General features: G+C 53.2%; 1 protein-coding gene across 2 annotated transcripts in view; it reads left to right on the top strand.

Annotated features, from left to right (window-relative positions):
- The window catches only part of RHBDL3 (rhomboid like 3), a 51562-nt gene that overhangs the window by 7801 nt on the left and 22715 nt on the right, over positions 1–21046 (top strand). For both annotated transcript variants that reach the window (XM_004747073.3, XM_004747072.3), the window contains 3 exons: positions 9005–9163; positions 13236–13460; positions 17699–17847. In XM_004747073.3, the coding sequence (XP_004747130.1) occupies positions 9005–9163; positions 13236–13460; positions 17699–17847 (533 nt within the window). The remainder of the gene's footprint in view (positions 1–9004; positions 9164–13235; positions 13461–17698; positions 17848–21046) is intronic.

Here is a 21046-nt window from a genome sequence, read left to right as displayed (position 1 = left end):
GGGAGGGCACACCCCTGGCTCAGGTCCCAGTTCTGCTCCCAGCTGTGTGGCAGCAGGCAAGCCAGGTGACCTCCCCAGGCCCCTGTTGCCTCATTTATGAGCTGCCCAGAGTACCTCCTTCCCCTCGGGGTTGTTGTGAGGCCTGGGGGATGGCATGTGTGTAGCACCAGCCATGGTGTTTGGAGAGCACCCAGTAAACATGGCCGTCTTGTCCTGCTCCTGGAATTTAAGAGAATGGATGCTGTCCTCAAAAGAACCTCGGACTCGTAATAGTTCTAGGTGGCAAATCAGTGTCCAGATCTCCAGTCTAGGGTTCCTTGTACCCTGTCGAGCTGGCTTCTTCCACATGCTTCCCGAAATTTCTGTAGGGAGAGAAGGGAAGCGTTGGGACAAAGGCTGCCTGGGATGCGAGTGGCGTCCAGGTGTCCCCTTGGCTCACTGGCTGGATGCCTGCATGGCTGAGGGTGAAGGGTCCGGCCATCAGGAGCCCAGAGCCAGGCTCCTCCTCCTGGTGCCCCATTTGGCAGTTCCTGGTGGCCTCCCGTGAGCATAGGGCACTCTTCTGTGTTACAGAAATGAGCCCATGTATATCTTGAGTTGTGAACAGTTAGGGGTAGCCACCAGCTCTGTCCCACCAGCTTTTCTGAGGCAAATCACAGGTTTGAGTTGGCAAATATTTCTTTCAGGGAGCAACTGTTGAGTACCTACTGCATGCACGTAGGTCCTCATCTCATTTTGATCTTTCAGCAGCCCTGTGAGATGAGTGGTGCTATTCCCTCTTTACAGAGGAGGAAGCTAAGGCCCCAGGGGGCAGGGCTTGCCCAGAGACACCAAGCAAATGAGGGCCCTCTGCGGAGGGACTGTATAATTTTGTCCACATGGCCTCAGGTGGCTTCTGGAACAGGGTGGAGGGTCCCAGGAGGCGAAAGTGTCTGATGACCGTTTTATCCTACCTGGCCAGCTCCCACTCCCCTCCTCCCTGGATCTCTTAGCCCGATCATCTCTGGGGAACAAGGGACCCTTCTGTGGTTTCCAGAAGAAGCAGCAGGAGGAAATGGGTATAGGCTAAAGGGAGGGGGATGGAGCAGGTGTCAAGCCCCTGCCCTCTGCTTGCACCCAGTCCCACCCCTCCCTACCTGTCTCCCCCCATCCCTCCAGGGCCTGGATGCCTGCCTTTGTGGCTATGACTCAGCTTTAGTCCCCAGGCACTGTGATGGTTGTGCCTGGATGAGTCAGCGGGCAGTTCGTCTGCTCTTGGGGACCCAAGGGACCTGCCTCTGAGTCATAGCCCCCAGCGGCCCTCTAGAGTCTCCAAGGTCTTCTTTGGGGGGCTCTGGGAAAGGAGCAGCAGGGTCTTCTAAGAGGCTCTCAGGGTGGAAAGAGACAAAGCCCGGAGGAAAGAGCTGGCCCCCACTCCTCACTGCCCACCTAACCCCAGCTTCCTGCATGGGGTTGGGGAGTCTGGGAGCTCTTCCTCTCCAGCCCAGGTGTTGAGAGAGTTGGGTGGTTTCTGGAAATATGCCCGTTATCCAGCCACTCAGCCTGGACGCAAGCCAGGATGCCCGCTTCTCTGCTGAGGGAAGGGTGTTCTGGCTCCCTAACCAGCCTGCCGACCTCAGAGCTGGCTTCAGCTATTTGACTTAATGGGGAGGAGGGATGCTCAGGTGGGAGAAGCCTCCTGAGAGGGACGAGCTGCCTCCCCCCAGACCAATTCCATGGGAGCCCAAAGAATAGAAATACTACAGCTGGGAATCCTACAACCCCGGAAGCTTCTCCAGCTGTCAGAGGCCTGGGCTGGCCCTATCACAGGGGAGCCCAAGGCTCCCTCGTGCCTCCATGTGGGGAGACCCAAGGACAGGAGGGTCAGAACCTGGTTTTTAGGAACTGCTCTCTCTTCTTCCCAGGGAGGCTTGAGGTCTGAAAATCCATTCCAGCCCCAGCTTGAGCAGGCCAGATGGTGCCCTGCTCCACTCACTTGGGAGAGCCTCTGGGCAAGTTGCTTAACTTTGTGTACCTCAGTTTCCATATCTGATACATGAGACCAATCACACTCACTCTAGGGTCGGTGTGTGAGAATTAACATAATAAGATATAATAACATAATAACATAATACAATAACATAATAAACATACATACATAAACAACATACAATAAACAACATACAATAACATAATAAAATCTGTGTCTCAGAATCAAGGGGAGAAGTCAGGGGACTGGTGAGAGATGGTTTTCTCTATGGGAAGAATTAGCATCCTTATTTGCAAGGAAGGAGTGCTGGAAGAGAAAGCTGCTACTCCCATAACCTTACCTCCTGACCTCAGCAGCTGCAGGCCTGGACCTAATTTATGGGGCAGTAAATATCCATAATGGGCCAGAGCTCCCTGGTGGGCTCTGGCTTTTGGGTGGGGACAGCTCTGCTGAGCCAAAAGCTGCTGGGTAGCTTCGTTAATTCATCTCTGTTCAGAAGCTGGGTAATGATGCAAGGACCCAGCAGATGAGGCGGGGTAACCCTCCCCAGAGTGGGGAGGGGCAGCTGCCTGTGCTTGGCCCGCGCCCCCGCCCCCCATGCATGCCATGTGGTCAGTTCCCAGGGCTCCTTCTGTCTTGGGAGGACAGAAAGAGGACACTGGGGCCAGGGATGGGAGCCTTCCTTAGATCCCAGGTCCGATCTTCTGGACTGGGCAGTTCTCCACCACAGTGGCATTCCAGGTACTGCCTACGGGGGTCCTTGAAGGTCCCCACCTTCTTCACTGAGATCCTGGGCCTCTCTCCATCAAGGAGAGGGAGAGCATGGTCATGGGAGCCAGAAGAGAAATCGAGTGCTGGGAACAAGGATCAGACGGGCAATTGTCCTGGAAATGCAGTTTGTCCAATTCACACATACATAATTGATGTAAAATAAGTGTGTTCCTTTCTTCTTTTTCATATGCTTCACTGCTACTGGGTAAACTCTGAAGCTTGGCCTGGCTCCCTGGCTGGCGGCGGTGACCGGAGGTGGTGGGGAGGTGGGGGCTGGGGGATTGGGGAGAAGTGGTGGCGCTGTCCTGGGTGCTGAGCAGGCAGATTCCTGGCTCCTGCGGGGCTGTTCTCTGTGAGCTCAGCCCAACCTTCCCTGAGGCCAGTCCCTGATTATTCAGTCTCTATGGAGAAGCATCCCCCTCAACTCTTGGGCTGCAGCTGGGGTCAGGCAGTTTTCTAACTGTGGGAGGCCTCCAGACAAAGTATCAGTTGGACTTGAGGGTCTTTGCCACTCAGACAATGGAGGGAAAAGGCTGGTTTAGAACCATGGACAGAGGGGCCGGGTTCCACAAAAGGCGGAAATGACTCTATGGGTTCATGCATCTTTCCCAAAGAGTGTTTGACGGTGTGTTGCTGTAGAAAGTATGCTGCTCAGAGGCCCATTAAGTTTGGGAAATGTTGGGCTGGACGAAATCAGACATGTCTCTTCACCGTGAGAATTCGTAGCACGCTTCCTATGGTTTTGTGCATCAGACTCTTGCAAAAGGGTTTCCCAAACTTATGGGACCTTGGAAACCTTATTTTAGACACCATCTTGGGGCTGGTGTTCCACAAAACACACATGGGGAAACTCTGAGCCAGGGGCCGTATTTCATACACAGGCAGGACAAAGAAAGACAAGGAAGGGCAATACTGGGGCATGTTCCCATGGAGGAACCTAGAACCATTCCCATCTTGACCACTAACTTGCATCCTAACCGTGGGCTAGTTTCTTTTGCTCTCTGCACCTGTTTCCCCGTCCAGAAAATAAGGTGCAATGCCTGGCCTGTGGCTGATCCTTAGTAAATATTTGTTAAGTAAACGAAGGACCAGATTGGATGGTCCTTCAAACCATGTTTAGCCAGTCTCTCAAATCATGTTTAGCCACATGATCCTAATGATAGGAGAGGGCAGGCCCTGGGCCTGTCTGCCTGGATGGGAATCCGTCTGCACCAATTGCTGGCTGTTCAGACGTGGCCAAGTCAGCTCTCCATGCCTTGTACCCCTCCCCCCGAAAATGGAGCTCATAATAGTGTCTACCTCAGAGTTTTGTTGTGAAGGCTAACCATTTTTGAGGGGGGAAGGGCTCTCATAATCATCATGCTCAGGCAATAGGTCTCCAGCAAACCAGGACATGAGCAGGGGTTTCAGTGAGGTAATGTCTGAGACCAAGGGGCCATTCTGCTTAGGTAGTTTTTGTCATGTCGTTCAACTGAGTGCTCTGCAGAAGGCCAGTTTGTGGAACAGCTCCCCAGTGGGGCCTCCTCAGCAATACCCTCCCATCCTCTCAGGGTGTCAGAGCCCCTAAAACTCTACAGAACAGTTTGAGAACCACAGAGATTCTTTTCAGCTCTCCTGGACCACAAATTCTGATTCCCTGGTCTGCTGCCCGTCTCCCCACTGACACCGGAACCCTCTAAGGGCACAGACCTCACCCCTGATGTGCATCACTTTATCCTGATCCCAAATGTCCCATTAGCCCTTTGACCAAGGAGAGAAGATTGGCAGCCCCCCATAGGTTGTATGGGTTGTGGATTTCTTTTCTTTTTCTTAAAAAAAAAAAAAAACCACTTTATTTGTTTGAGATGGAGCGTGCACACAAGCAGGGGGAGTGGCGAGCAGAGGGAGAAGGAGAAGCAGGCTCCCTACCGAGCCGGGAGCCCAACATGGGGCTTGATCCCAGGACACTGGAATTATGACCTGAGCCTAAGGCAGACGTTTAACTGACTGAGACACCCAAGCGCCCCTGGGTTGTGGATTTCTTTCCCCAGCCTCCCTTTGCCTATGTGTGCTTATGTGTGCAGGGACAGGGATGGGCCCCCTTACATCATCCTGAGAAGGGAGAGGGCCTACCATGTGATTAGAAGAGAAACTGAGGCAGTGTGGTTGATGATCTGCCCACGATGGCCCAGCAGCTGGGGTCCGGGTTCTTTTGGAAACCCTGCCCCTCGTCCTTGCCCCAAAGGAGGGAAGCATCCCTAGGTGGCAGCAGTATGGAAGGTGCCGGGTTCTTTCCGCAGTCTAAGCCATGAGTGCACCAGGAAAGGGGGTCCAGGTCTGGAGGTGGGTTATGTGACAGGGTGAGTGTGGGGCCCCAGGCTGGGGAAAACTGGCGACCTGGAGGATTAAGGGGCCAGAGGGCTGGACGGTGCTGGGATTAAAGGTCCCTGAGGAGCCTCTGGCAGCTCTTTTTATGGTGGAGGCAGGTGGGCGGGAGCCCAGGGAGGGTCAGCCCTCACTCTGTGCCTCTCTCCTCCCCCTGCTGCCAGCCTCCTCAGCTCCGGCTGAATGTGCACTTGGCCTGCCCCCTCCCTCCACGGTGCTGGGCCCTATTCAGGAGGCAGCTGGGAGGATGCTCCCGACTCCCGGCTCCCCACTGGGCCCCTGCCTGCGGCCCTTTCACAGCCCGCTCCCCCCCCCCCAGCCCCCATCAGGCTGCCTGGAACCCGCCCAGCCCAGACCTCATCCTGAGAGCGACCCACTGCTGAAACTGGATGAATCCAGGGCATGGGGCACGTGGCAGGGGGGCCTTGGGGGCCTTCCACACATTATTAACGAGGAAAATTGCATTTGTAGGGTTTCTTTTCCCAAAAGCTCCAAACCACGGATCTTATTCTCCCCCACCCCCATACCCGGCCTTGAAGGAGTCCCAAAGGCTGGATGTGTGTCCAGGAGGGCCAGCCAAGCCCCTGCGTCAGGGATGCTCCCTGCTTCGCTTTGCATGAGGCGAGAGGAGCCAGACAGAGTCCCTGCCGCCCTTCGCCCTCAGCCCTGAGAGCTGTGGCCCCGCATTTGCTTGATCCCGCTGCAACCTGAGGGGACGCTGGGCATGCCTGATAGAGGAGGCGATTACGGCTTAAGACGGTTACTCTAAATTATACGAACTAGTTAGTGGCTGAAACAAGAGTGGGGTTTTGCCTTGCTCCATGCAACCTCCTTTTCTTCTGGGGCAAGGGACCTACCTCTGTCCATCTTCTGCTCAAGTTCTCTCTCTCTGATTCTCTCTCCCTGGGTCTCCCACCCTCTGCCACCCCCACCACCGTGCCCATGGTCTGCCTCTGCTCTGGCCCTCTTCTTCCCGGGTGGTGGGCTCTGAGAGGGGTGTAGAAGGCGTCCTATGCGAAGCCAGCCCCTTTCCTGCCTCTCCCTCCCCACTAGGCACCCTCTGTTATCCCCAAGGCCTCATTATTAGGGTAGTGATGACCCCCATTGTCTGGCCTGTCTGGCTCTGGCACGAAAGGTAGAGTTTTGGCAGAGAAGGGAGACTCGGCCTGTTTCCAGCTCATTCTGCATAGTCTGGAGCCTGTAATGTGCAGGTCTGGGGGGGGGGGCGGCTCCTGGAGCCACAGGGCAGCCCCTGTCACTTGGACAACAGCAGGGAGCCCTGGAGTGGGGGAGGGAGAGCAGGGGAGCAGGTGGTTCTTTGTCTGGAGCTGGAACAAGGGCGAGGGGCCCTTGCCTGATCCCAGTCCTCCACCCTGCTGCCCTCCCGAGCCTCTGAGGCAGCCCCAGGGAGGGGTTGGTGTCCCAGCTCTTGATGGAGAGGCCATGGGGCTTTCTCCCCCAGACCCGGTCAGGAGAGACTCCACACTGTGGGCCTATCACCGCCCCCCCCCCTCCCCGCAGTGCTCAGGGCGGGGTGGCATAGGGGAAGACTGGATTTTCCCAGGACTCGGACTGCTTCTCCACCCCCTATGCTCACCCCCAACCTCAGCCCACTCAGGACAGGGGGCCACGTGAGGCCAGGCCAGTAAGTCAGGGGGCCTGTGTCAGCCTGTGGGAGTACAAGGGGTCCCAGGTACCAGAAACGGACCCTCACTGGCTGTCATTGCCACTTTCCCATCCAGGCCTCACTTTCCTATCTGAGCAATGGGCGGAGGGGGAGGTTGGGCAGGGAGGGCATGTCAGAACTGTTGCCATGTGCAGCTCTTGTCTTGCTTTCAAAGTCTGTGGTGTGGACCATGAGACTCCTCGAGTCCCCCTCCTCCCCCTCCTCTCCCCTCTTTGATCCTTCACCTTTACTCCAGAGCCCCAGAGCAGCCCCTGGAGGCTGAAGGTCAGTGACCCCCCCCCCCAGGTCTAAGCCACCACGATGCAGAATGCGGCTTTCCAGGCACGTCCCCTAACCTCTCAGTGCTCCTTTCCCTGTGCCTCAATTTCCCCAACTGTAATATGGGGCTAGGAACAGGACTTGCCTCATGAAGTTGTTGTCGGGGGTCAAAGAAATTACAGACATAAAGTGCTTAGAAAGGTGTTTGGCCCCATGAAAATAGCAAATTTTTATTCCTTTTTTTTTTTAAGATTTTATTTATTTATTGACAGAGAGAGACAGCAAGAAAGGGAACACAAGCACAGGGAGTGGGAGAGGGAGAAGCAGGCTCCCCGCTGTAAAGGGAGCCCGATGCGGGGGCTCGATCCTAGGATCCGGGGACCATGACCTGAGCTGAAGGCAGATGCTAATGACAGAGCCACCCAGGTGCCCCCAGCAAATTTTTATTCTTAAAGATCTTTATGGTGCAGGGAGTTGCTGAGTTTCCTGAAGTACTCAGTGGTATGAATCAAATGGGTGTTATCCCTGGAACCTGGTATTTGGAATGGAGGGTGGGGACACATGTTTTTAAATAAGCCTCTTTGGGGATGGCTTTCCTCCTTGAGTTCTGGGAAGAATTTAAACAGCCCAAGACTTGTGACTCTTGGCTATTTCTCTTGGGTTGTCTTAGAGGTATTGCACACTGAATCAGCCTTCCTAAAATAGTCTCCATTGACCTTCTCTAGCAAAGGGGGGAAATGCGGCCTTGGTCATCTGGGTCCCCCCTGTCCTGGCCACAAGGACATCCATGGCGTCTGTTGGCCTTTTCAAACCTCAGCCGCCCACCAAGGTGTCTGTGGGCTTGGCAACTTCGCGTGGGGCGGGGGGGGGGGCGCGCACGTGGTGAACAGGACAGCTGCTGACATTGGCGAGAGATTGTTCTCGTCACTTTCTAGCAGGGTGTGTGCTGGCGGCAGGGCAGGCTGGGTTAGGGGGAGCTCTGTGTGGAAGAAGGGGCTGCAGAAGAGGTACAGGAAGTCTGGGAGCTTCTCTGGGAGAGAGGAATGAGATCCTTTTCTGCTTGAACCGATGGTACTTTCACTGGAAGATTGGTATCCTTCTGTTGGTCCCAGTATCCATCATCTATCTATCTGCCCAGGAAAGGTTTACAGAATGCCAGTCATGCCAGGCTCCTGCTAAATCCTGGGATCCGCCATGCCACTGGCACCTGAGACTCGGCAGCCCAGGGAGGAGCCCCAGGTAGGAGATCAGAGGGCTGGGCAGGCTGGTGCGTCTGCCTGACGCACAGCAGGGAGCAGCCAGGGCAGCGTCTGTCCTGGGGAGTCCCAAGACTGTACATAGTTGCTGGACAGGGTGAGTCAGAGTCTTCCCGGGAGACGAGGTTGGCAAGGGGTCCCTAGGCAGAGGGACTCAGATATGCAAAGCTGCACAGTGTTTCTGGGGAGCCTCACTCAGGCCCGTGTGCATGGCTGTGGGTACATGAGAGTGTGGGTGTGAGAGGTGCCAGCAGCCATGCGTGGCCAAATTTGCAAGGCTGGGACCCTGATCCCTTGAGCCTCGGGGCCTCAGCAACACCCCTGGGCTCCTCTGGGCCACACCTTGGCAGTTTCTCATCTTCCTCCCCTCACTCTGCCTTTTCCTTCCTGCTCTTCCTCTTGTCCAGGGTTAGGACTGGGGTGGACAGGAGAGAGCTTAACCTCTCTGAGGCTCAGTTTCCCTATCTAGGCACAAGGTGGTTGGCTTGGGTGATCTCAAAGGGCTCCAGGGCCTTCTGGGTCTTTAAGTGGTTGTCCATGCCCTATGCGGGTTCTCCCATGGGGGCCTTGGACACATCGCAGACTCGGCCTAGGCCTGTGTTGGCAGAAGGGCTGGGGACAGGAGCCAATGTGTGGTGATGGAGATGGGACACCTGCAGGGCCCTACTGACCCCGCTGCTGTCTGTGCTTCTCCCTCAGTTTGACCCTGGGAACACAGGCTACATCAGCACAGGCAAGTTCCGGAGCCTCCTGGAGAGCCACAGCTCCAAGCTCGACCCGCACAAAAGGGAGGTGCTCCTGGCTCTCGCCGACAGCCATGCAGATGGGCAGATCTGCTACCAGGATTTTGTCAACCTGGTGAGCACCCTGGGGCCTTCACCGCTGGGAAGGGGCCTCTTCGGGGGTTATGGCTAAGAAGACCTTTTTACAGAATTAAAGGGATCTGTTGGTGCACAGCGTTGAAAATGTCCAGGCTTCAGAAGGTGAAAGGGCATCACTGAGGAGCTGGTTTCTCTGTGTCTCTTGGTTCTGCCTTCTGCAGTGTCAACATGTACCCAAAGCCCCTGACACCTCCAGACTCCCCCATGTGGCAGCAAAATGGCTGCAGCTGTTCCGGCCCTTACAACCTTGGGCCTCAGCATGCTGGGGAAGAGATTGGGTCTCCTGTATGGTAGTCCCGCCCCTTGGGTTAATTTGGTTCTGGTGGGATGTGTTGATTGACTCAGGCCCATCAGTTCCCATCCGTGGAGCCGAGGGTGGGGTCAGTTTCCCAGAGAGGGAGGGCTGGGAGTAGGAGGTGGGAAGGAGGGGAGCTGGGGAGTGGATGCTGGGAGCACTGGGGACATGGGTGAAGAGCTCCTCAGACCTGCTGGCTGATGTCCTGGGTGGTCGGAGGGGCTGAAGACAGGAGGCCTGTGAATCCTGCCCAGGGGTCCAGGGTCTTGGAGCAGGGATTTCCTCCTCACTGGGGGTTACTGCTGTGCTGTCATGGGGGCCACTGTGGAGGGGTTGGGGTGGGGTTCAGTAGGGTTAGCAGGAAGCATCCCACCAGGGATGCATGGGACATGAGTAGAAGCTAAATGATCCAGCAGGATGAATTCAAGGCCAGATGATTCCCCTCGGTTTCCCTGGTGGCGAAGCAGAGAGAGTCACTCCTTTTCTTGTCACCCGTGGAGGAGCAGGAGTAAAATGATCTGTGTGAGGTTGCCCAGGCTCCTGGAATTCAAAGAGACTGGTAATGGGGGTGGCCAAGTGCCAAGTGAGCTCTCTGATGTGGGTGTCCAGGCTTTGGAACGGTTCTCATTGCCTCTTGAGGGAAGCCTGCCTTTGCCCAGAGGTTAGTATGATTTCAGGGAGCAGCTGTAGCACTTTTAGGGGTGAAGAAATCTGCTGTTCAGAGTGGACCCAGAGAGCAGACCTCCTGGAAGGTAGGGGGACAGAGCTGAGCTAAGTGGGGGAGTGGGGACAGTCAGGGTTCATGGGAGGAGGGGCAGTGGAAGTGAGCCCTGTGACTTGGAGCCCAGCAGTGCCACCCAAGACCAGGTCACAGGTTTGCGCCTGCATCAGCTCATCCATAGCCCAGCATGCCCTGGGCCTGCCCGGCTCAGGCTCAGGGCAGAATGAGGGCTTTGCTGGGCCAGTGAGATACTTTTGTCTAGCTGTGGGTCTATGGGGTCTCCTGTGTGAACTCCACCAGCGAATGGCTTTTTCCTGTCAGAATGTCTGTATTCATGTTGTAAGCTGGAGCAGCAAGCCAGAGCCTGGATACGCGTGAGGTGGGCTATCCTGCAGACTAGGACTAAGGAGGGGCCCTCCAGGAGGGAAGCTCTCAGGAAGGCAGAGTGCCTAGGGGCTGGAGTCAGGTAGACCTCAGTCCCTCTACCTTTGCCTTTCACAGAGAAAGATCTCCTGAGGGTTTTCTCATTTGTAAAATGAAGCCAAAGGAATCCCTCTTCAGAGTTGTCCCGAGGATTAAATACGATGGAGTATTTGAAAGATTTTGTTATTTCTAATGCTCTTCCCCCAGGTGAACTCCCCTGCATCCTTTGTGAGCCCTTCCTCAACCCAACCCAGGCCCAATGAACCAGCCTTATCTGGAACCCCCATAGTGCTTTGCCCAGGCCTCTCTTAGAGCACAGACCACATTGTATTATAGCTGGGTGGCCAAGGTTGTCATGTACAGGTGTGTAGGTTGTGTACTGTGCCAGGAAGCATGCCAGTAAGATGAATGGGGTCTGAAATCTGGTCTGGGCTTTTTTCACCAAAGCCTATAATGGGTGCATCCACCTGCAAGAGAAGACTCCCTTATCTCATGGCACAAGAGTACCCTTCAGGCTGGCATGGGCTCTGCAATCAGATGTATCTGGAATTGAAGCCTGACTCTTTGGGTCCTTGAGAAAGTTGCTCACCTTCTCCAAACTTTAGTCCCTATCTTTGTTCTGTATTTTTTTTTAAAGTTTATTTACTTAAGTAATCTCTGTGCCCAGTGTGGGGCTCAAACTCACGACCCCAAGATCAAGAGTTGCGTGCTCTTCTGACAGAGCCAGCTAGGTCCCCCTAGTCCCCATCTGTATCATGTGAGGATAGTGTTTTGCACCAAATAACTAGCATTTGCCTCTCCTTGTAAGCCCCAGGAGGCCCGAGACTCAGCTCAGTTCTAGGCACATCAGGCTGCAGGCGAGTGGTGGGTATCCGTGTGCACATTGCTTCCCTGTCCTCATGGCAAGCCCGCCCCTGGCGTCAGTCTTCAGGGTGTGGCCAGAACTGTGTTGTGAGTAGGCTCTGCTTATTCCAGGACTGGGAGAGAGGGTGGTAAGAGTGGCTGCCAAACAGGTTGGCAGGGGTGCCTGAGCAGCTCAGTCGACTAAGTGTCTGACTCCTGATTTCAGCTCAGGTCATGATCTCAGGTCATGAGTTTGAGCCCCGTGTCGGGCTCCACCCTGAACGTGGAACCTGCTTAGGATTCTCTCTCTCTCTCCCCCTTTGTCCCTCCTCTCTGTGCACTCTCTCTCTCTAAAAATAAATTTTAAAAAATTTATAAAAAAGGGAAAAGATAACTTTGACAACGTGATCCTGTCTTGAGCTTGCAGTGAGTGAACATGGAGGCCCAAGGCCTGCTGGTGTTTCCAGAACTCCTTCTGCACCACCAAGAACCAGATCTGAGCTTTGTAGGTATGGAGAGGATGAGAATAGGGATCAATGGAAGGGGTTCATCTGGGAAGGCCTACTGGAGGGGCCGAGCCTTTAGCCAGATTTTGAAGGTGAAAGACTACAGAACTGAGGAAAAAAGAAAGGGGACTGAAGACAGAGGCTGATTCCAGCCGGCCTGCTCTGAACACAGACCCTCTGCAGCGACTCCCTCCCGATACAGCTTCATCCCCTGTGCCTTGGTCTGGCCTAATTCATCCAGCCAGCCCTCTCTGGGCTTCTGTCATTAGGTTTAGCCAAATGCCCCTGCTAAGGCCACAGCCCCAGGATTATGTTGATAGTCTCCACCTTAGCTCCCCAGGCAGCCCTGTGGCCCTGGGGCTGGGAGAGCTCTGTCTCCCCATAAGAAAGGTCTAGAGCGTGGTCGTAGAGGACAGGTGTGAGGCTAGAGAGGCCCTGGGAGGCTGGAAGGCAGCTGGACCGGCCACTTGGTCTCTGGGAGTTAGGCTGGCCACAGAGTGAGGCATCCAGGACTCCAGTGCGGATTCATCATGGCAGCTTTAGGCTGTTGGGGGTAGGACTGGTCTACAGACAAGGTTCTAGAACCAGTTCCTCTACAAACTCGCCCATCTAACCAAGGTCTGCTCACCTCTTCCCAAGGGAGGATGTCCTTCCGTTCTCACTCAGTTACCACCTCCTCCAAGAAGCCCTCCCTGATCACCACCACAGGACCTTGCTGGGCTTCTGCCTGCTTGCTCCCTCAGCAGCCTGCACTGGGAACCACGATTGCTGCTTGCGAGACCAGTGCTCTAACCCCTGAGCTACGGAGCTGATTGCTGCTTGCTTACTTGTCTTGAGAGTGCATCCCTTGTGTCTGGCAACATGCTGACACTTAGTCTTCGTCCCATAAGTTGTGATGGATGCTGACGGATAGGTGCATGGACGGGAGGAACGGCGCACATGACTATAGGTTCTGGAGCCTTACTGGGTTTGAATGTGGTGGATTCTTAAAACTCTGATTTAGTAGAATGGGGTTATTCCTAGTCCTCGTCTAACAGGTAGGCTAGTTAAGACTATCCAGTGAGCCCAGCACACGGGAAGAGCTTAGAACCACCTCGGCTGTAGAAGAGCTCAGTGAATACTGTTTCTTGCTATTACAGAAGACAGGGGAAGGCAGGATGAGGCCTGGTAGGCCCCAAGGAATGTGCTGGCCAGAGAAGCGGCTCAGGGCTCAGCTGAGACCTCCATTCTGACCCTTCGCCCCACTGTGTGTCCCGCACAGATGAGCAACAAGCGGTCCAACAGCTTCCGCCAGGCCATCCTGCAGGGAAACCGCAGGCTCTGCAGCAAAGCCCTCCTGGAGGAGAAGGGGCTGAACCTCTCCCAGCGGCTGATCCGCCATGTGGCCTACGAGACCCTACCCCGGGAGATAGACCGGAAGTGGTACTACGACAGTTACACCTGCTGCCCCCCACCCTGGTTCATGATCACCGTCACATTGCTGGAGGCAAGGACTTGGATGGGGGACGTGGGTGGGGGGAAGGGCGCTGCTCAGCCTTGGCCTGAAGAAGGGGGGCGGGAGGGGGAGCAGGAGGCTCTTGGAGACCCCTGGCAGGGGGAGGGCGGCATCTTCTCCCAGTGGCTGAGGATCCATTGTCATTTGCCAGCCAGGCCCCATGATAGTGCCTGCAAGTGTGGCTCCAACCCTTGGACCACAAGGACATCCCAAAGATTATTACCGAGCAAGCCTCCCCACAGCAAAAGCCCCATATTTCCACCTCTACCTTAAGCGAGGCAACACAGGCTGTGTAATAAGTTTGTTGATTTGTGGGTAGTTAGCCAGGCTAAGTCCTTAAAAACCAAGTTATTTTAGTTCCTCCTTGAGTGGGTAACGCGGCCAAGTTCTTTGCTCCCCCGGGACTCCATCTCCCACCTGTAAAGTAGGGGTAACCAGACGTGCCCTTCTCCCATAGGACTCCTCTGTCTCAAGCCAGAGTGGCTGGCAGTGCCTTCGGAACCCAAAAACATTACAAATGCACATGGGAGGGGTTGTTTATGAACAGGTAGATGTGGGCTTCACATATTTTGAAAGAACATTCTCCCCTTAGGGAATCATCTCTAGCTATTGTTATTCTAAACGTCTTCTGCTTATGCAGCAGAATCTGAACAGAGGACTTTCTGAATCAGTGCCCAAATGTGAGAAATTCTGAATTCTTCCGGCTGTTCAGCCTAGAACCCTGTGGGCCCCCAGCCCCAGGTCCTGAACGGCGTGCTGTAGTCTGCAAAGGTTTCTCTTCCAGAGCCACGGGCTTAATTACCACCCCCCCAACGCATATGTTCTTGTAAAGTTGATGCCGAATGCGGATCCTTAAACCCCGTGGCATCCTCCTTCTTTTTTCCTAAATCAGACTAGTTGGTCTGTATCCCCGCGCGCCTCCGTTTGTTGTTATGGCTTCACTGGAGTCCATGTTGAAGATGCGATTTTTCTGAGATATTCTTGGAATCGTTCTCCAAATGCTTTCTGTGTTGGTCTATTTATTAAGTTCTATTTGAGGACCAATAATAATGAGCTGCCTCGGGAGCTGTATTTGCTGCCAGGCCACCCGCATTGTGAAAGATGGACAGAGCGGTTCCCCCGGAGAACCCAGGGGAGTCCTGCTGGGGGGCCCAAACCCCACACTAATTATAGCTTCATTTGCTGCGTGTGTGACGGGCACCCGGCTGGCTCTCCGTGTGCTTTACCCCATTCAGACCTCACAACCACCCTGGAAGGGTAGGCGTTGGCATCCCCGTTTCCAGATGAGGAGACCAAGGACCAGAGAGTTCAAATAACGTATCCAAGGTCATCCAGAGAGGCCAGATTGAATGTCCAGATTGGTTTCAAATTTCCAGAAACTTCAGCCATGTAAATTCAAACCACCCATCTGGAAGATAATACGGAAATAACTATTTCCAAGTACTTGTACTAAAGCCCAACGCTTTTGTTTTACATGCAGTTCTAGGAACTTGGTTTTCTGGTTCCATAACAGAGGCTGGAAGGGACACAGTAGGAAGTTACTAGAAGGGACTCACGACTAGCCAGCAGCAGGAAGTAAGAACCCAGTTAATAACCTGCTGACAACCTGGCAATATGGGAGAGAACGAAAAATGTAGCAGCAGACCTGAGTCTTAAAGAAACAGGAATCTGGGGCTATTGACTGTAGGAGTGAAAAACCCCATGCGTTGCTGGAGAAGACTTCACTCCCACAGCCCATATTAATACCTGAGACGGCTTTAGAGGAGCACGCAGACCCTGTGAGGAGGAACACAGGGATATGGACGATGCATTTTATCTTATTTTATTACTTTTTTTTTTCCGATTTTATGCATTTATTTGACAGAGGGAACACAAGCCGGGGAGTGGGAGAGGGAGAAGCAGGCTTTCCACTGAGCAGGGAGCCCGATGCGGGGCTCCATCCCAGGACCCCAGATTCATGACCCGAGGCGAAGGCGGATGCTTAATGACTGAGCCACCCAGGTGCCCCTATTTTATTATTTTTTAAGAAGTTTATTTAAGTAATCTCTACACCTAACACGGGGCTCGAAATCACAGCCTTGACATCAAGAGTCATGTGTTCTTCCAACTGAGACAGGACCCCCTGAATGATGCATGTTATTTTTTTTATTTTAATTTTATTTATTTATTTAAATTAAATTAAATTTTATTTTTTTCTCAGTGTTCCAAAATTCATTGTTTATGCATCACACCCAGTGCTCCATGCAATACGTGCCCTCGTTAATACCCACCACCAGGCTCAGCCACCCCCCTCACCCCTCCCCTCCAAAACCGTCAGTTTGTTTCTCAGATTTATTTTTATTTTTTAAGATTTTATTGATTTGGTTGGGAGAGAGAGAATAGGGGAAGAAGCAGAGGGGGGGAGAGAGAGAGCCCCAAGCTGACTACAGACTGAGCACAGAGCCCAATGCCGGCCTCGATCTCACGACCCTGAGACCATGACTGGAGCTGAAATCAAGAGTTGGCTGCTTAAGTGACTGAGCCACTGAGGTGCTCCTGAATGGTGCATTTTAGAAAAGAAATAAATACACTTTTAGGGGTAAACAAGAATGCCTCAGTCATCTGCCGAATTAGTTCATGTGGAGTGTTGGTGACGAGGCAGAGAGACGGGAACCCTGGGACACTGTGGTTGGGAATGCAAAATGGCGCAGCCATTACTGGAAACAGTGTGGAGGTTCCTCAGAATATTACACAGAACCACCATGTGAGCCAGCAACCTCACTTCTGGGTATATACCCCCAAAAATCAAAAGCAGGGACACAGAGAGATACTGGTATGTCCATGTCCATGGCAGCATTATTTGTAATAGCTAAAATGTGGAAGCAACCCAGATGTTGGATGAATGGATAAATGGGTGGCAGACTGTGGAATGGAATTCAGTGGGATACTATTCAGCCGTAAAAAGGAAGAATTTGGACACGTGCTGTAACATGAGTGGACCTTGAAGACGTGATGCTAAATGGAGTAAGCCAGCCCCGAAAAGACGGCTACTGGGTGAGTCCTCTTAGATGGGGCGCCCAGGGGAGTCAAGTTCATATAGATAGGAAGGAGAATGGTGGTTGCCAGGGCTGGGGGAAAGGGGAGTGGGGAGTTGGTGTGTAATGGAGACAGAATTTCAGTTTCACAAGATGAGGAGACTCCTGTGGCTGGTGGCAGCGACAGTTGCTCAACGGTGTAAATATATTGAATGCTACTGCGCTGTATGCTTAAAACTGATGAAGATGGCAAATTTTATCTTACGAGTATTTTTGCCACAGTTTAAAAAAATCTACTTATGTGGAATTTCCTCCTTCCACAAATGGGTACATAAGTTATTACTGCAATTAGGTTTTTTTGTTTTTTGTTTTAAGATTTTATTTATTTGGGGCTCCTGGGTGGCTCAGTCATTGAGCACCTGTCTTTGGCTCAGGAGTCCTGGGATCCTGGGGTCCTGGGATTGAGTCCCATGTCGGGTTCTCTGCTCAGAGGGAAGCCTGCTTCTCCCTCTCCCACTCCCCCTGCTTGTGTTCCCTCTCTGGCTATCTCTCTCTCTCTGTCAAATAAATAAATAAAATATTTTTAAGAAAGTATTTATTTATTTGAGAGCAAGGGAGAGCAAAGAGAATCTGAGGCAGACTCCCCGCTGAGCACAGAGCCTGACGTGGGGCCCAATCCCACGTCATGAGACCATGACCTGAGCCGAAACCAAGAGTCTGATGCTCAACCGACTGAGCCCCCCTGGCGCCCCCCAGCAGTTAGTTTAAATCCCTCTGAACCCTTCCTGGCTAGCACCAAGGAGGTGTGGGCAGAGCCCATGGGACCATGTTGTGACCATTTAATACAAAATAATCAAACAGAGGGTCGCCTGGGTGCTCAGTTAGTTAAGTGCCTGTGTTGGCTCAGGTCATGATCCTGGGGTCCTGGGACCAAGCCCCACATTGGGCTAAGCAGAAGTACTGCTTCTCCCTCTGCCTTTACCAGCTTGTGCTCTCTGTCAAATAAATAAATAAAATCTTTAAAAAAAAAATAAAGAGAAGTGGAGGGAGAGGTGGTAGAAAGGGAGGCTGGGTCCTGGCCATGTGGGCGTCCCTCGTCCTCAGAGGAGGAAAGGGGCCAACTGCCGGCAGGGATTCTGAGTGTTAGCGCCAGAGGGGCTGGCAGGCTGCCTTTCGTGTAGTGACAGACCCTCGCCATCCTGTGTTTTCATCCAGGTTGCCTTTTTCCTTTACAACGGAGTGTCGCTGGATCAGTTTGTGCTGCAGGTGACCCATCCGCGATACCTGAAGAACTCACTGGTTTACCACCCGCAGCTCCGCGCACAGGCCTGGCGCTACCTGACCTACATCTTCATGCACGCGGGGTGAGTGCCCGCCTTGTTTTGCCCTCGTCAGCGTCCCTGTGGGAAAGTAGGAGGGGCAGAGAGCCTGGACTGAAACACGTGTTTTCGTTTATTTTTGTCTTCCTAGACTCAGCACTTGAGGTAGCTCCTTGAAACTAACCCAATACCAAAACAGAGGAGTTAATTATTGACAGTGTATGGGAAAGGGGAAACAGATGGATGATGCTCAGTTTAAGCCCCTGGTGAGAGCAGCATAAATGTAGGTTCTGCATTTGTTCTGAGCTTCCTAGCAGCCAAGGCAAAAAGGGAAGTGCAGTTAGTAACCAAGTCCATTGTCCGCAGACTCTGTGTGGTATGTGTGTGTGTGTGTGTCTTTTTGCGTGTGTGTCTCCGTAAGTGAAATGAAGAACAGATTTCTTGAGAGTGCCTGTCTCCCAAGGTGGTCTCCGTAGTTGATGAGAGTCTTTTTGAGGAATTCTAGAAATACTGGTAGTTTCTGTTGACAGATCTGTGGCCTCTTTGGGGGCTGGCATACAGTCAGTTCTCATGGGTGCCTGTGAGAAGGATCTACTGTCTGGCCCCATGAGAAGGATCTACTGTCTGGCCAGGTGGCCACCTGGGTCCCAGGCCCCTGAAGAACACAGTCTTGGCTGGAGACTGTTTTTGCACTGTAAAAGCGCTGAGGTGGGAAAGCAGAGTCCCCTGACCTTTGTGGTGTCTTCTACAGCCTCTCCAGAGAGAAGCAAAAGGGCTCACAGTTCACCTGGGAAAAGCTCTGGGGGTACCTGTCCCTGGGGTTGGAAATGGGAAGAGGATCACACTGGTCTCTGTGCTCCATCATTCCCATTCCCTAGCAGAAAAACCCACAATGGCCAAGAGGGAGCCACGCTGTGAGCCTCCCCTCTCGCCGAGCTTCCAAAACAGCACAGGTGCCAAGCCCCAGTTGAGGGGTTTTGGGGTGAGGAGGGATGTCAGTGGTTATCGGGGGATATTTCCACTCCGAGCTGGGAGAGGGGATGATCCATGCAGGCTGACACTTTGCCTACCGTGTCCCGGCTTTGCTCTCACAGGACTGAGGAGCAGAATGAGGGGGGTTCATCCGGCATTGGCCTTCTTGTGAACCAAGGAATTGGCTTGGGGTGTGGGTGGGGAGGCTTCCCAGCCTCTACTGCCCATGGGAGGGAACTGCCTGTCTTGTTTCCAGAACTGCCCTCTGGCCTTCCCTGAGCTTTTGCGGTGAGGAAGAAGCAAGCACAAAACCTCCAAAGCCTCCTTGGCTATTTCCTGCCTCCGGGAGACGAAAGCCTAGAGGCCAAAGTGGACAGAGCACAGAGGCTCTTAGCTGAAGCCCAAAGAGGTGGCCTTTTTCAGGCTGGTGCTTCTGCTGGGGCAGTGCCTGCCTAGGGGAGCCCTGGGAGGAGTCTCCTGGTGTGTGATTTTGAGAGGGGTCCTCTTGGATGGTGCCGCAGCTGACCGGAGGTTGGGATGGTTGGCCAGCAGTGCGGCGAGCCCAGCAAGGTGACCTGTGATTGGGGAGGAGGACACACTCTGGACTGGTGAATCCAGAAATCAGTGTGGTAGAGGGGAAGGAGTTCAGCTTGGGAAGCAGGAGCTCTGGATTCCTCTCACCTGGCATCTCCTTGTCTCCGGCTCTTGTCTGTGAACCAAGGACTGGGTCTGATGCTACCACCTGGCTCCTTTCCAGTGCATTTGTCTGATGCTTCTAACCATTTGGCGGGCGCAGTCAGTATGACTAGAAGACTCCAGGCACAGTGGGAGTTTTGGACAGAGCCCCATCTGTCTGAGCTACCTTGCAGGCGCTCTCCTGGGCAGGCAGGGGCCCACGTGAACCTGAGTGGCACAGCATTTGGCCCCTGCAGACCAGGACCGGGGCTGTGACCCAGGCCAGGGTTGTCCCATGGTAAGCTTTGTTACCCTATAGCTTGACCATTGCCAGTGCTGTGGGCGCAGTTTAAATGAGATAATGGATGTTAAAGTGTTCGGTAAACCTAAAAGCACATATGTGATGTATAGATAGTAATGTTACAGTTTTTCCTAGTAACAGGTGCACTCAACTAGATACCATTTAGCAACAAGAGCTGGTCACAGGTGTATGATAGCATAAAAAGGGAAGTATTCCCAGAATAAGAAAAGCCAGCCCTGGGGCGCCTTCTTGGCCCAGTTGTTAAGCATCTGTCTTCCGCTCAGGTCACGATCCCAGTGTCCTGGGTTCAAGCCCCTGCATCGGGGTCCCTGCTCAGTAGGGAGCCTGCGTTTCCCTCTTCAGCTGCCCCCCCCCCCGCTTGTGTTCCCTTACTTGCTGTCTCTGTGAAATAAACAAATAAAATCTTAAAAAAAAAAAAAAGAAAGAAGAAAGAAAGAAAGGAAGGAAGGAAGAAAGAAAAGCCAGCCCTGGGATTTGGGGAGTAGGGTGGGTCCCTTCTCACACCAAGAGGGGGAAGCTTCCCCTATGAGATCTTAAGGGATAATTTTGAATTATTAAGCTCTAGGGGCACCTGGGTGGCTCAGTCCGTTAAACGGCTGCCTTCAAATCAGGTCATGATCCCAGGGTCCTGGGATGGAGCCCTGCATTGGGCTTGCTTCTCCCTCCTGCTCCCCTGCTTGTGCTTGCTCCCTCTCTCTCTCTCTCTCTGTGTCAAATAAATAAATAAAATCTTTTAAAAAAAGAATTAAGTTCTAAGAGATATCACTAATGCTTACATTTGTTCTGAAAACGTCTTTTTTTTTTTTTTTTAAAGATTTTATTTGAGGGGCGCCTGCGTGGCTCAGTGGGTTAAGCCGCTGCCTTCGGCTCAGGTCATGATCTCGGGGTCCTGGGATCGAGCCCCACATCGGGCTCTCTGCTCAGCAGGGAGCCTGCTTCCCTCTCTCTCTCTCTGCCTGCCTCTCCGTCTACTTGTGATTTCTCTCTGTCAAATAAATAAATAAAATCTTAAAAAAAAAAAAAAAAGATTTTATTTGAGAGAGAGCACAGGCGGGGAAGGGGCAAAGGGAGAGAGATAAGCAGACTCCTTGCTGAGCAGGGAGCCGCTTGATCCCAGGACTCTGGGATCATGACCTGAGCTGAAGGCAGACCTTAATCCACTGAGCCATCCAGGGGCCCCAAAAACATCTTTCTCTTTAAATACCAGTATCTCTTACATATACACCAGTGAGCCAGGGCAGCCTTGTGGCCTGGGGAGTGGAGCAGACTCGGCAG

This window comes from Mustela putorius, unplaced genomic scaffold (assembly GCF_011764305.1).
Source record: "Mustela putorius furo isolate JIRA1106 unplaced genomic scaffold, ASM1176430v1.1 tig00003962_pilon_pilon_pilon, whole genome shotgun sequence".
Lineage (NCBI taxonomy): Eukaryota > Metazoa > Chordata > Mammalia > Carnivora > Mustelidae > Mustela > Mustela putorius.
Note: the sequence above shows the minus strand (reverse complement) of the source record. Positions and strands in the feature narration are given on the sequence as shown.